The sequence below is a fragment of the Boleophthalmus pectinirostris genome, unplaced genomic scaffold (assembly GCF_026225935.1).
Source record: "Boleophthalmus pectinirostris isolate CB_2022bp ecotype Guang Dong unplaced genomic scaffold, ASM2622593v1 HiC_scaffold_20, whole genome shotgun sequence".
Classification (NCBI taxonomy): Eukaryota; Metazoa; Chordata; class Actinopteri; order Gobiiformes; family Gobiidae; genus Boleophthalmus; species Boleophthalmus pectinirostris.
Window position 1 is genome coordinate 31,394,610 of NW_026571153.1, and position 14,417 is coordinate 31,409,026.

Here is a 14,417-nt window from a genome sequence, read left to right on the forward strand (position 1 = left end):
TGGGTGATTACAGCGTCCAGCACGTCCACATCCCTCTCGTCATTATCTGAGTCAGTGTGGTTACTGTTCCTTGCAGTTCAGTGATGATTCTGGTCTTGGTGAAAGCTCGGACCACAGTTGATACTGATCCTTAGTCCAGGCGTCCACGATCCATTGGCAGATCGTGGTGTAAGTGGCTCGGCGCTGTCTCTCTGTCTTGGTGAATGTGTGTTCTCCTTCTCTCATACACTCGCACTTTCACTTTATAATAGTCTTGAGTTTAAAGTGGGCGTTGTAAGTGTGTCTCTTGACAGGTGCATTTTGATATTAAAAGGAATCACAGTATGTATTACTCCTGATGCTCTTGACTACAGGAGCCGTAATGCTGCAAGTGGTGCGGCTTTGTAGTTTACTAAAGTCGTATTAAGACACCCCAATAAATTCATATATAAGGCGCTCTGGATTATAAGGTGCACAGTCGTTTTTGGATGAAATTAAAGGCTTTTAAGTGTGTCCTATAGTGCGGAAAATACAGTAATGATAACATAGATTAGAAAATGGCGCATGTATCATCACCTTGAAGTTACAAAGTACAATAATATCAAGTTTCTGAAGTCCAGATGCAAGACCTGCCCCAACTTAACCTTTCACCTTTGACCTTTCAATTTGCTGTTGGATTTTCATGTTGCCCTTTTACTGCTACCACCCACAGCTTCACACATTTAACTGGTTTCATTCAGTTGTTGTTTATTTTTCATTTTGATTTAATCCCAAGACTAAAATGTCCAAAAGCAGTTCAAGAATCCTGAAGAATGCACGACTCTTGACCTTTTAAACTATTGTAATTGTCCTGTAAATGTGGAAAACGGAGGCTGGTGTCTTTAGGAGGTTTTGTTTTGAAAGTGTCCCGGGTTTGGTTTAGTCTCGAGGTGAAGTCAAATGGAGGAAATACCAGAGTAAGTGCCTAAAGTGTAGAGCACTAGCACCTGTCTGAGCCTACGTGACCACGGAGAGACGGAGAGAGAGAGAGACAGAGAGAGAGAGAGAGAGAGAGAGAGAGAGAGAGAGAGAGAGAGACTGAGACAGAGAGAGGCGAGGAGACAGGGAGAGACAGAGAGAGAGAGAGAGAGACTGAGACAGAGAGAGACAGAGAGAAACAGGGAGAGACAGGCGAGGAGACAGGGAGAGACAGAGACGGAGACAGACAGAAAAAGAGAGATGGAGAGAGAAACACAGAGGTGGTGAGACAGGCAGAGAGACAGAGAGAGTGAGAAAGAGAGAGAGATGGAGAGACGGGCAGAGAGAGAGCACCTGTCTGAGCCCATGTGACCACAGAGAGAGAGAGAGACTGAAAGACAGAGAGGCAGGAAGACAGGCAGAGAAAGCACTTGTCTGAGGCTATGTGACCACAGAGAGACAGAGAGAGAGAGAGGGAGAGACGGAAAGAGAAAGAGAGATGGAGAGACAGACGGAGAGAGAACAATGGAGAGAGAAACACAGAGACTGTGAGACGGGCAGAGAAACACAAAGAGAGAGAGAGAGAGATGGAGAGACAGGCAGAGAGGGCACCTGTCTGAGCCTATGTGACCACGGAGAGAGAGAGAGACAGAGACAGAAAGAGAGAAAGAGAGAGAGAGAGATGGAGAGAGAGACAGGCAGAGATGGAGAGAGAAACACAGAGAGGCAGTGAGATGGACAGCGAAAGAGAGAAAAGGAGAGAGATGGAGAGACAGGCAGAGAGAGCACCTGTCTGAGCCTACGTGACCAGAGAGAGAGAGAGACTGAGAGAGACAGGCAGAGAAGGATTGAGAGATAGAGAGAGGATCTGTTTGAGCCCATGTGACCACTGAGAGAGAGAGAGAGAGAGACGGAGAGATGGAGAGACAGGCAGAGAGGGCACCTGTCTGAGACTATGTAACCACTGAGAGAGAGAGGAAGAGAGACGGAGAGACAAACAGAGAGAGCACCTGTCTCAGCCTGTGTGACCACTGCACGCTCCTCTCCAGTGGACAGACAGAGAGAAAAAGAGCGAGAAAGAGAGACAAACACAGAGAGACAGATAGAGGGACAGAGCGAGGGACTGACAGAGACACTAGTCCCTGTCTGAGCCTATGTGATGAGAGAGAGAGAGAGAAATGGACAGAGGAACAGAGGGAGAAAGAGAGGAGAGAGACACAGACAGGGAGAGACAGAGACAGAGAGAACGAGAGAGACAGAGAAAGAGAGAGAGAGAGAGAGACAGACAGAGACGGTGTGAGAGACAGACAAGGAGACGGTGTGAGAGAGAAACGGAGAACGAGACAGAGAAAGAGAGACAAAGAGTGGGAGAGACAGAAAGACAGGCAGACAGAGACCAAGAGAGAGACAAAGACTTTGTCCCCGTCTTTCTCTCTGTCTCATTCTCTGTTTCTCTCTCTAACAATCACACAGAGAGACAACAGAGAGACAGAGACAGAGAGAAAAGGAGCCAAAGAGTGGGAGAGAGAAACTGAGAGAGAGACATAGAGAGAGAGAGACAAAGAGACAGTGTGAGAAAGAAACGGAGAACGAGACAGAGAAAGAGACACAAAGAGAGACGGAGAAAGAGACAGAGAGAAAAGGAGTCAAAGAGTGAGAGAGATGGAGAGAGAGACCAGAAGCTCAGGTCTGTAATTAACCGTGAACTTTTAAAGGGAGCTATTATGCGAAATTGAACTGTCTCCTCCCATCACAAACATAACTACAGTTTACCTTTATTTCACATTCACTAAAGTCTAAAGTTTGGACACACCGTCTCATTTTCTCATCTTTTCAAGCTTTGTTTTCCTTGAAGTTTGGAGATGTAGACAGACTAATAATAAAGGATGTGTGAATGAAACAAAACACAACTTCAGTTATGTTTTTAAGGAGGCAACAACAGTGTAACATGGCTTAAATCTCACAAACCTCGATTTTTCCGTGATATTGGACCTTTAAATAAATATAAGATCTGGTTTTCTGATTTAAATATTTTTACAATTCAAAGCTTTTTAAAATACTTTTTAGGTATCAGCTCGAGCATACACGGTTAGGACTGTCTGCAGTGGTCAGGGCGGGGAGACAGGCAGAGACAGAGAGAGAGATGGAGAGAGAGACTGAGACAGAGAGAGAGACTGAGAGAGACGGAGATGGAGAGAGAGACGGAGACGGAGAGAGAGACGGAGAGGGAGGGAGACAAAAATAGAGAGACAGACTGAGAAGGAGAGAGAGAGACTGAGACGGAGAGAGAGAAAGACGGATACGGAGAGAGAGACGGAGATGGAGAGAGACGGAGAGAGACAGAAATAGAGAGACAGACTGAGTCGGAGAGAGACGGAGAGAGACAGAGAGACAGCGAGAGACGGAGATGGAGAGAGACAGAAATAGAGAGACAGAGACGGAGAAAGAAAGAGAGACGGAGAGAGAGACGGAGAAAGAGAGAGACGCCGAAAGAGACGCCGAAAGAGACGCCGAAAGAGACGCCGAAAGAGACGCCGAAAGAGACGCCGAAAGAGAGAGACACACAGAGGCGGTGAGATGGGCAGAGACAGACAGAGAGACAGACAGAGAGACAGACAGAGAGACAGACAGAGAGACAGACAGAGAGACAGACAGAGAGACAGACAGAGAGACAGAGAGAGAAGAACACAGAGGCGGTGAGACAGGCAGAGACAGAGAGAGTACTTGTCTCTCAGCTTTAGTGTACAGTCTACAGTTGGCTCCATGGTGGAGACTGTCTGCAGTGGTCAGCTTCACTTCGCGAACGCCAGGAGCTGGACTGAACTATTTAAAGTCTGAACGAGGTGATCCTGGCACAGAACCCCATTTTAAGCTCCATAAATCTGTTTTCGGAGGTAGAGGTTCACTGGTTTGCATCTTTGGAGAGTTCAAGACGTCACAGAAATGAACCAGGATCCATTTGATAAAACACAAATATGTCCAGGAGCAGGAAAAGACTTTATAATATGTGATTTTTAAGAAGAGCAGTTCTCAGAAAGATCATTCAAACTCAGGTGGGTTTGAGCGATGAGCTGGAGCGTCTAAAAAGAAGAAACTTGGCAATGTTTTGTATAATTTCAGTTTGATATGGGCCAATTTTGAGCCATGCATTTAAATCTCTTTGACATTTCAGAGTTTTTAAAGCTCCTTTATTACGCCAAATTGTGAGTTTTTTTGTTGTTTCCTCATCAAAAACATACCTGGAGTTGTGTTTTGTTTCTCTGAACGCTTCTGAAAATGCGCTGTTTAAATCCATTTTGTATTTTCTCTTGAGTTTTCAGGCTTAAAATCTTCTTCGTAATTAGCCCTATTTTGGTTGATTGATTCCATATTTTTTTTCTCTAAAACGATCTGCAAAATGGCATCTTGAAAATAAATGATTAAAGATGACTCAAACATGCACAAATTACTCCAAATTCGGGCAACTATAGCATGGTTAAAAGCTCTAAAAAGTCCATTTTGCATAATAAGTCCGCTTTAATATGCACACGCTGTACATTCAGATTTTCTACCTCCAGACGATGTTTTCTTTGCATCTTTTCCAGCTCCACAGATGAATAAATTAGCTTAAAGTGTTTGTGCTGGCCCGGAGGCGCGCTGGAGGAAAAATGTCTGCCTTCCCTTTAGCAGAGTTTGTTTATTTTCCGTCTGTCTTCGTGTGTGTTTTCGCAGCTCTTCCGAAGTGGACGATATGATCCGAAAGTCGACCAACCTGCTACTGACTCGGACCCTCAGCAACTGTCTGCAGTACGGAATCAAGAAGAAGAACGTGGGGCTCGCAGAGGTATAGAAAAAATAACAGTTTGTCATCCCGTCTGTAATTGTACCAGGAGATTGATGAAAGGTCCTGTATTGCACAAATTGACACTTGTGTGCTTTTAATCATGATCTAATGTTGTTACCTGCTCAAAAACAAAAACATATCTGAAGTTGTGTTTTGTTTCATTTACACGTGTTTGAGTAGCCCTTTATTATTAGTCTGTCGACATCTTCAAAGCTCAAAATACTCTACCTTTTTACCTTTAGTTCAGTAGAGATTGGCAATTCTAGGGCTGAAATCATTCAAGGGATTCTAGTGAAGGTATACAGAGTTTAAAAACATAATGGAGCACTTCCTGTATTAGGTGGAGCAGAGTGTTTTCTACTTAAACATGTATGAAGAAACAAAACACAACTCCAAGTGTGTTTGTGATGAGGAAACATTATATCAGAGCAATAGCGCAACATAGGCCCTTTAATATGTTATTTAAAGGTGCATTATGTAACTTCTCTGGTGGAGGGTCCGCCGCCTTCTTGTTTCTATGGACATGTCATTGCTCTGCCTGGAATGTTCCACAGTATGACATTAAACAGCTCTATCTTACATTTATTCAATTACAGGTGGTTTTATAGCTCAAAAATACTGAGAAAAACAGACATTCATACTGTAAGCGGGGTCGCCTGTCCACAGATCTTACGTGTAACTTGGTTTGATTTGGTCTCCATGACGATTGAAAGGTTTAATAGCATACTGTGAAACATTCCAGACAAAGCAATAACACATAAATAAATAAAATTAATAGCTACTTTGCTTCTCTTCTCTAATGCTCCTTCTCCCTCTTTTCTATGTGTAGCTGGTGCAGTTGTTTCATAAACAGATTGTGTATCATTGCTATATCGTGTTAGCCAGGCTGGCGCCACCTAGTGCCTCCGCTCAATTTAAGGGGATAGTTCTGGATTTTTGACATAAATCTTTATGTCATCCCCATGAGCAGTGTCGTGCATCAACACTGACTTACCCCCGACAGCGTCCGGTGAGTCGAGATACTGGCCGTTTTCGGTGCTGATGAAAGTAGTCCGACAAGTTGGCTGGGGACTGTATAATAAAGCGTTTTTCTTCTCAAAGCAATATGTGTTCAAAAGAGTGATACATTTGCATCACAAAACCATCGTCGAATAAAAAGGTAGACCTCATAATCACTTGGCACTATTTTCTTTCCGTTCGTATCACTGCGCGTTGCCGCCAGGTGACAGTCGCGCACGAAATCCATCACTTTGTTCAGTTGTTCGGCAGTGTTTACATGCGCAGACCACCACGACGCGAGAGAGCGAATATGAGAGCTAGAGCCATAAGTATATAAACTTGTATAAGATACATATGAATATACCTAAGAAATGGTGCGAACTCTTGATTCTCCAGGCTGTAAAAACAAAAATCTGGCTGAATCTCCACGCACATGTCACCATTTTCCTGTCATGGACTTTGTGCTGAGGAAACTTTGGCTTCTTGCCTTTGGCTTCAATGTGGAAACCAAACCAGGTAAGAACGAAGAAGTGCCGCTATGTTTACAAGAGAACAGACTCAAGAATCAGATGTAACTCTGTGTGCAGTAAATCACTCAGTGTCATATCACCAGTGAAGCTTCTACAAAACATAACTTTATAATCGACTGTTATTACTATTGTAAATGTCTCGTACACTATTGGTAGCAACTATACGTGGACGTGTGGATGATTCCATGTTTCTATTAGTCGTCCATGCTTCAGTCACAGTGGAGGCTCTATGTTCACTGTATATGAGTTTATAAATGACGTGATGGTGAGTGTCACTCGGTCTCTCATGGCTTCAGCTTCAACTTGTACCACTTCTCTGTCTCTCTTCTCTCTCTGCTCGTTCTAACTCCATCTGGTGAATTTCGGCATCAGTATATTCAGGTTCACAAAGATCTCCCCTTGGCTTTGTGGTAAAGGCAAAGTCTTTATTGTCAGTGTCGTAATCAGACATGTTGTCGCTAACATTCCGAGCAGTAAACAAAGTGAACCAGGCGCGGCTGTCACCTGGCGGCAGCGCGCAGTGATACGGACGGAAAGAAAATAGTGCCAAGCGATAATGAGGTGTGACTTTTTTGGCGACGATGGTTTTGTGATGCAAATGTATCACTCTTTTGAACACATATTGTTTTGAGAAGAAAAACGTTTTATTATACAGTCACCAGCCAACTTGCCGGACTACTTTCGTCAGCACATAAAACGGACAGTATCTCGGCTCACCGGACGCTGTCAGTGTTGATGCACGACACTGCTCATCACAGGGATGACATACAGATTTACGTCAAAAATCCAGAACTATCCCTTTAACTTCTCTCCAGGGACTAAGTCAGGAATCAGAATACACTAGACGATTTGCAAGAACCCCGGAAGTTGTAGACCGCGCACCAGCCAATCAGCTAAGAGCTGACCTCAAACTCAAGCCCCTGTCTGTGTCCCTTTTGTGGTACAGCACAACAGTAAACAAAGCGTCGAGATGGATGTAGACAAAGACAGACATTCTGTGTTGGTAACGATTCCCAAGATCAAGGATTTTCACTCTCTGTGTTTGCTGTTGTGCTGACAATTACTTGGACACTACTGAGTGTTTCGGGTGGCGCATTACATACATCATGACCAAATAGCAGCGGTTGGGTAAATAAAAAAAGTACCCGCCTACCGTTGTGCGAACAAATCCTTAATGCTGCGAGGTCAGATGGTTTCCACAAAGTGAACTATTGACTCCTTACCTTCTCTTTATCTCTCTCTCTCCTTCTCCTCTCTTCTTCTCTTGTGTGTGTAGCTGGTTCAGTTGATCATAAACAGCACTCACCTGGAGTACAGCTGTCACTTCCTGGAGGAGTTCATCTCAAACATCACCAACGTTCCTCTAGACGCCGTCAGCGCCACCAAACTCTACGGGCCCTCCACCTTCAAGGTACAAACACAAACCAGCACATGTATCAGAGGTTGCTTTTCACGTTTTAGAATTGTAGATGGTAGATTTACTGTTTTTGAAAAGAAAACCCCAAACTCCTGATCCACATACGTCGAGTCTTTTCACATAGGCCTTAAATAATCATGAAAAATAAAATGATAAGAGAGTTGTTGTATTCCATAACCAAACCCATTTCTGTAATTTTTTTTCTTTATTGTCCTTGGTTGCGATATGACTCTTTTCTAATTTGAGAAATCCGAGTATCCACTTTCTGAAGCGATTGTGATCAAATAATTTCACTTTATGCTTTCAAGGAAGATCTGGAACTTTCTGTCAGAATTAGTTTTTGAACCCATCCTTTTGAATGTTGTAAATGTTATCAAACGTACTAGTTCAGACCTCAAGTGTCATGGATTTCAGCTGACAGCTTTTGAGCACTTTTGACCGTTCATATCATTTTTTGTCTCCAATTACGTCACAATGTAACAGAGGGAGGACCCAAAATGCAGGACTGCTGTTAAAATTCTTTCAAAGTTCAACAAAGAATGACCAAAAATCCCAAAATAAAAACTGACAATGACAAGACACTGAGAGTGACAATGGACCAACAAAGGGCAAAGGTGGAACACATTAGTAGACAGGACAAATATCAAAATAAAACACCAAGGGCATACTACACTAAAGGAATAAGAAACACCAAAATATGCAAAAACAATGACGACATAACATGAGCCATGACATATTGTTTATATGATGTTCCTTCAAGGTGCGTGTATCAGAATCGTCAAGAGGTTCTGGTCATGTTTAAAAATTTCAGATGGATATAACTATGGGAGATTTACTGTTACTGTTAGATGAACTGTTACTTGAAAAGAAATCACCAAACTTCTGATCCACAAATGTTGAGCCGTATCTTTTTATTTATTTGGGATCTACTCCATAAACTTTTCATATTAATCTTGCGTCTGAGTCCTTTCGCCTGACAACACTCACGTCTTTGGGGCTGAATAATGGCACCACTTTCTGGCGCTGTTGTGATAAAATAATTTTGCTTTCGCCAATTTATGCTTTCCGAGAGGATATGGAAGTTTGTCAGTTTTAGTGTTTAAACGCAACCTTCTGAGTGTTAAAAGTGGTGTTATTCCGATACCATTTTTTTGGGGATCTGATCCGATACTTGGCCTTAGTGTACTCGCCGATACCGATACCAGTCCGATATCGCATAATGTGAAGAAGTACTGCAACAAAATTGAGTAACCTACAAGAGCAATAAATAAATCTACTTAAAGGGTTTCTCTGAAGAAAATCTGTGGAATAAATGAGTTTTTGAGAACTAAGCGTAAAGAGTCAAACATATAATGATTTTGACCATAAGTTGTGCAAATTTAAGCTAGGGATGTCCCGATCACATTTTTTGCCTCAGAGTCATTTGATTTTGAGTATCTGCCGATACTCAAGTCCCAATCCGATACTTGTATAAAAATTATGAAATGAACTAAGAGCAAAGGATAAGATCCAGGTTGTGGGGGGATCAGATTGTGTTGATTTCATGTCTACTATTTGGGCTGAACTTGGTGTGAAAAATCAAATGTTCAAAACTTTAATTTTAGTAACTTTTCTAACCATGCACCATCACTGCTGAAAATCTTGACTTTTCACAGTCTGGTCTTGGAATGTGTAACTTAATATATTTAATGAACTGGACAAAAGAGGAACCAGACCAGAATCAGATCAGACCTGAGACTAGACTCTGCACAATTTACAGTTTGTATATCTGATGTTATATGGAGGCATGTGCATAATATTTTAAACATTTAGGCCAGTCTATGAAATCCAAATAATACAAAATCTTACCAAATATAAACAAGATGACAGAAGCTCCACAGTCTCTGTCCCCCGGCTGCCCCCACTCCCCCACATCCACAAACAGAGGAGTGCGCACTGCAACATCGGTCCCACCGCTCAATAGATACTTCATGCCGCTTTTCCCACCCTCCCTGCCAAAAGCGCCAGGTCCGCTACGCAACATGCAAACAAACACCGCCATGCGACGACGCTATCGGCCGCGTAGGTGTGAACACGGGCCATAGAACCACAGGTAACAGCGCCCGAGCATGACACAGCCCAAAAGTCCTAACACGAGTGTGTCTCTAGTACAGTAGGTGCCGGGGCAGATAGCCGCGCTAACTGGACGTCCCAGAGCAAATCCCGTGCCTCAGTTAAAAAATATAAGAAACCACTGACTTCCACGTTAGAAAACTGTGGTGCCCAATGGGAGCTGATGTCGCCATAAACGTCATCAAGAATGGAGTCTGGAAAATAAGCAATGAAAGCTTGCTCAAACATGCACAAATCACTCCAAATACAACTTCAAGAGGGTAAATGAGAAAAGGAAACAACAGCATATTTAAAATATCTGAAAATCCATTTTGCACAATAGGTCTGCTTTAAGAAAACTTTTCAGACCAAAGCTTTTTTTTCTTCTCTTCTTCCAGGACGCTTGTCACGCGGCCGAGGCGGAGATCTACACGAGTCTGAACGCAAAGATCGATCAGTTCCTTCAGCTGGCGGACTATGATTGGCTGGCTCCTGTGCCTGGGGGCGGGGCTTCTGACGTCAGTGATTACCTCATCGACCTCCTCGCGTTTTTGAGGAGCACCTTTAGCGTCTTCACCAACCTCCCTGTGAGTACTACTGCTATGAATACTACTACAAAATATGACTACTACTACTACTGCTACTAATATTCTGCGTGAACTAGCCTTCAGTAAGGAGGCTGTGGGTTCGACTCCTGATTTCTGGAGTGCGCATGACCTTCCTGTATTACCGTGGCAGGGTGGTTAGCCTTCGTCCTCTCAGTAAGGAGGTTGTGGGTTAAACTCCTGAACTGGGGAATCTAAAGTAGTGATGGGTATGATTAGTTGATTAATCGATAATTCATCATAAAGAATTTCATTGATTACTTTAATTTTAATTGACAAACCGAATATAGGTTGCCGTGTGTAGCGAGATCAAACGTCCGTGTCCGGGGACAAACAGGGGTCCGTACATGTAGCTCTGTGCACTCAGAAGGAGCGAGCAGACATAGACAGTCGGTCAGTCTGCAATGTGCCGAAGCGCCAATGCGTATTTAACGAAATTCCAAGCTTTCCGTTCCAGTCGGGACAAGTGTGAGTCCATGTGCACAGTGTATAAAGCAGCACATATGTTTCAGTGTCCAGTGGGAAAAAGTTTTACCAGGTGAGAGTCGCTCAATGTCGATGACGAGTCCCCACCTCCCTCCCCCCATACGGTGTCCTGGTTTTGACAAACACAAATCTGGTCACACTAACCTGTATTCACCTGAGTCATGTCTTTTAATCCGACAGAAGTTGAACCGCATCAGTGACACAAGAGCTTTTTTTTTTCTTTGCTTAGTTTATGCAAATTAGCCATGTGGTTTTAAGTTTAGTTTCTGTGAGAGTTGCGCAAAACTGCTTTAAACACATTATAATGTCAAACGGCTGATGTGGCTCTAGAGTGGTGATGGTTTATATGTTGTAAAGTTGAATTTATTTATGCAGATTAGTAGTGCAGATAGTAATAATAATGATAATAATTTTAATATAAAAACGTTAATGATTAATCCATAATCGATCGTTAATTCTCCCGACGATCAATTATGAAAATTTTATCAAATGGCCATCTAAAGGTTCCATGTTCAGTTGAGGTGAGAGTTAGAGTCTTTGCTTATATATGTTTTTTTTAAAGGCCCCATATTACACTAAAACTTTGCTGGAGTTGTGTTTTGTTTCATTCACACATGTTTAACTCACAAACCCTACATATTTAGGCTAAGTTCTTCTCTCAAACTGAAAACACTCCAACTTGTGATGTCATGTGGTAATTAGGGGTGTCAAATTATCGCGTTAATTGCGATTAATTAATTACAGTCATATTTAGCGCGTTATGTTTTTTAATCGCGTTAATCTCATTTTTAATCTCTAATTTAACTGTTTCTGTATGTGAGTTGCTTTATTATAAAATCAGTTTTTATGTGTTGTTGTCCCAACAACACACACACAAAAAAAACACATTTATAAATTTTTTTATTTCGGTAATTCCACTCATTGCCGGAAACCCACACAAAACGCGTGCAGTAAGAGCGATGTAAACGTCATGTTAACGTTGGCGGCGTCAGTCGCACAATGGACGAGGTGGAAGAGCCAGTAGAACAGAGCAGCAGTGCACAGGGAAAAACACATTCGTGTCTTGGAAATTCTTCTCCCGACGTGAAATATAAAAGAAAATAACAAATATAAAATCGCCTACAACTTAAATGTCACTGGTGAAAACAACCTGCATAGACTCATGATGTCTGCACTACTGTCCTATACACAAACACACACAAACACACACACACACACACACAAACACACACAAACACACACAAACACACACAAACACAAACACACACACACAAACACACACAAACACACAAAAAACACACACACAAACACACACAAACACACACACACACACAAACACACACACACACAAACACACACAAACACACACAAAACACACACAACACACACAAACACACACCAACACACAACACACACACACACAAACACACACAAACACACACAAACACACACACACACAACACAACACACAAAACACACACAAAACACACACAAACACACACACAAATACACACAAACACACACAAACACACACAAACACAACACAAACACACACCAAAAACACACACAAACACACACAACACACAACACAACACACACAACACACACACACACACACACACAAACACACACAAACACACACACACGCAAACACACACACACAAGCACAAACAAAACACACACACACACGCAAACACACGCAAACACACACAAACACACACACACAAACACAAACAAACACACACAAACACACACACACAAACACAAAGAAACACACAAACACAAACACCTTCATCATCGTCATTAACCTGAGAACGCGCGGACCACGTTTCCTTCCGTAGTTCCGTAGTACGTTTTCTCGCGTACGCTGCGTAAACCGCGCTTCCTCCTGTGCGCCTCTAAACCAGAACTAACACCAAGACTAAAACCGGGACTAACCCAGTCCAGGACTAAACCCAGACTAAACCAGGACTAAACCAGAACTAAAACCAGGTCTAAACCAGGACTAAACCAGGACTAAACCAGGACTAAACCAGGACTAAAACAGGACTAAACCAGGACTAAAACCAGGACTAAAACCAGGACTAAAACCAGGACTAAAACAGGTCTAAAACAGGTCTAAACCAGGTCTAAACCAGGACTAAACCCAGGACTAAACCAGAACTAAAACCAGAACTAAAACCAGGTCTAAACCAGGTCTAAACCAGGACTAAACCAGGACTAAAACCAGATCTAATCCAGGACTAAACCAGGACTAAAACCAGATCTAAACCAGGACTAAACCAGGACTAAACCAGAACTAAACCAGAACTAAAACCAGAACTAAAACCAGGTCTAAACCAGGACTAAACCAGGACTAAACCAGGACTAAACCAGAACTAAACCAGAACTAAACCAGAACTAAACCAGAAGTAACACCAGGACTAAAACCAGGACTAACCCATTCCAGGACTAAACTAGGACTAAAGCAGGTCTAAAACCAGGACTAAAGCCAGTGATGTCATACATAAAGCATTTCTCTATCAATAATATTTTTTATATGGTTAAGGAAAGACTGGACTTTTTATTGTCTTTAAGTAGACAAAAGTTATTATGTTCAGATTTCCTCGTCTTTGCTTCTTTACAGCAAACAGTTTCTTATTCATGGAGACTTGGGCTCAACAGACAATTTGAAGAGAACAAACAAGAACAACATTTGCAGGATGTGGTTGTTACATTCATGTAGTTTTAAAAAGCATGACAATATCAAGTAATCCAAAGTATTCAGATTACATTACTCACTTAAGTAATTAAATGGATTACATTACAAACTACATTTTGGGATATGCAATCTGTAATCTGTAGGGGAATACATTTTAAAAGTAAACTCCCCAACACTGCAGATTAGTAATAGTAATAATAATGATGATACTGTGGAATGTAAGTGACTGCATCTGTTAAAGTTTGTTAAACAATAAATGACTTTATAAAGTCACTTTTTTTTGTTCTATATCAGTCTTTTGATCTGCCACAATAATGTAATAATGAATTTAAATGAAAATACCTCAAGTTGAAGGCTTTTCTCAGCAATTTTTAGGTGAGATTAAAATGAGATTAATTAGATTAATTAATTAAGATCATAATTAATTATTCTCTCAATTTTTTTAATCGCATGACAGCACTAGTGGTAATACACTGTTTTTAAACTCCACACATCTTCACTAGAATCATTTGGATCATTTCAGCTCTGGAATTGCCAATCTCTGCTGAACTAAAAGGTAAAATGTAGCTGTTAACTTGAAAATGACCACTTCATGACATAATGTGGAACAATGTGGAACAGAACACTTTGGAGATGTAGACAGACTAATCATCAAGAGTTATTCAAACATGTGAGAATGAAACCAAGCACCACTCTAGGTCTGTTTTTAGGAGCTAACAACATTATAACATGATTTCAATCTCACAAGAATCCATTTTGTGTAATATAGGACCTCTGAAACATCTCCAGGTTTTCCTAGTTGACTTTCTCTCGTCCTTATTTGTCTGTT

The 14,417-nt window shown here is 41.8% G+C and overlaps 1 protein-coding gene across 1 annotated transcript in view; it reads left to right on the top strand.

Moving 5' to 3' along the window:
• The window catches only part of exoc6b (exocyst complex component 6B), a 167,864-nt gene that overhangs the window by 64,792 nt on the left and 88,655 nt on the right, over positions 1-14,417 (top strand). The window contains exons 16-18 of the mRNA XM_055156493.1: positions 4,648-4,759; positions 7,565-7,699; positions 10,195-10,383. Coding sequence (XP_055012468.1) covers positions 4,648-4,759; positions 7,565-7,699; positions 10,195-10,383 — 436 coding nt within the window. The remainder of the gene's footprint in view (positions 1-4,647; positions 4,760-7,564; positions 7,700-10,194; positions 10,384-14,417) is intronic.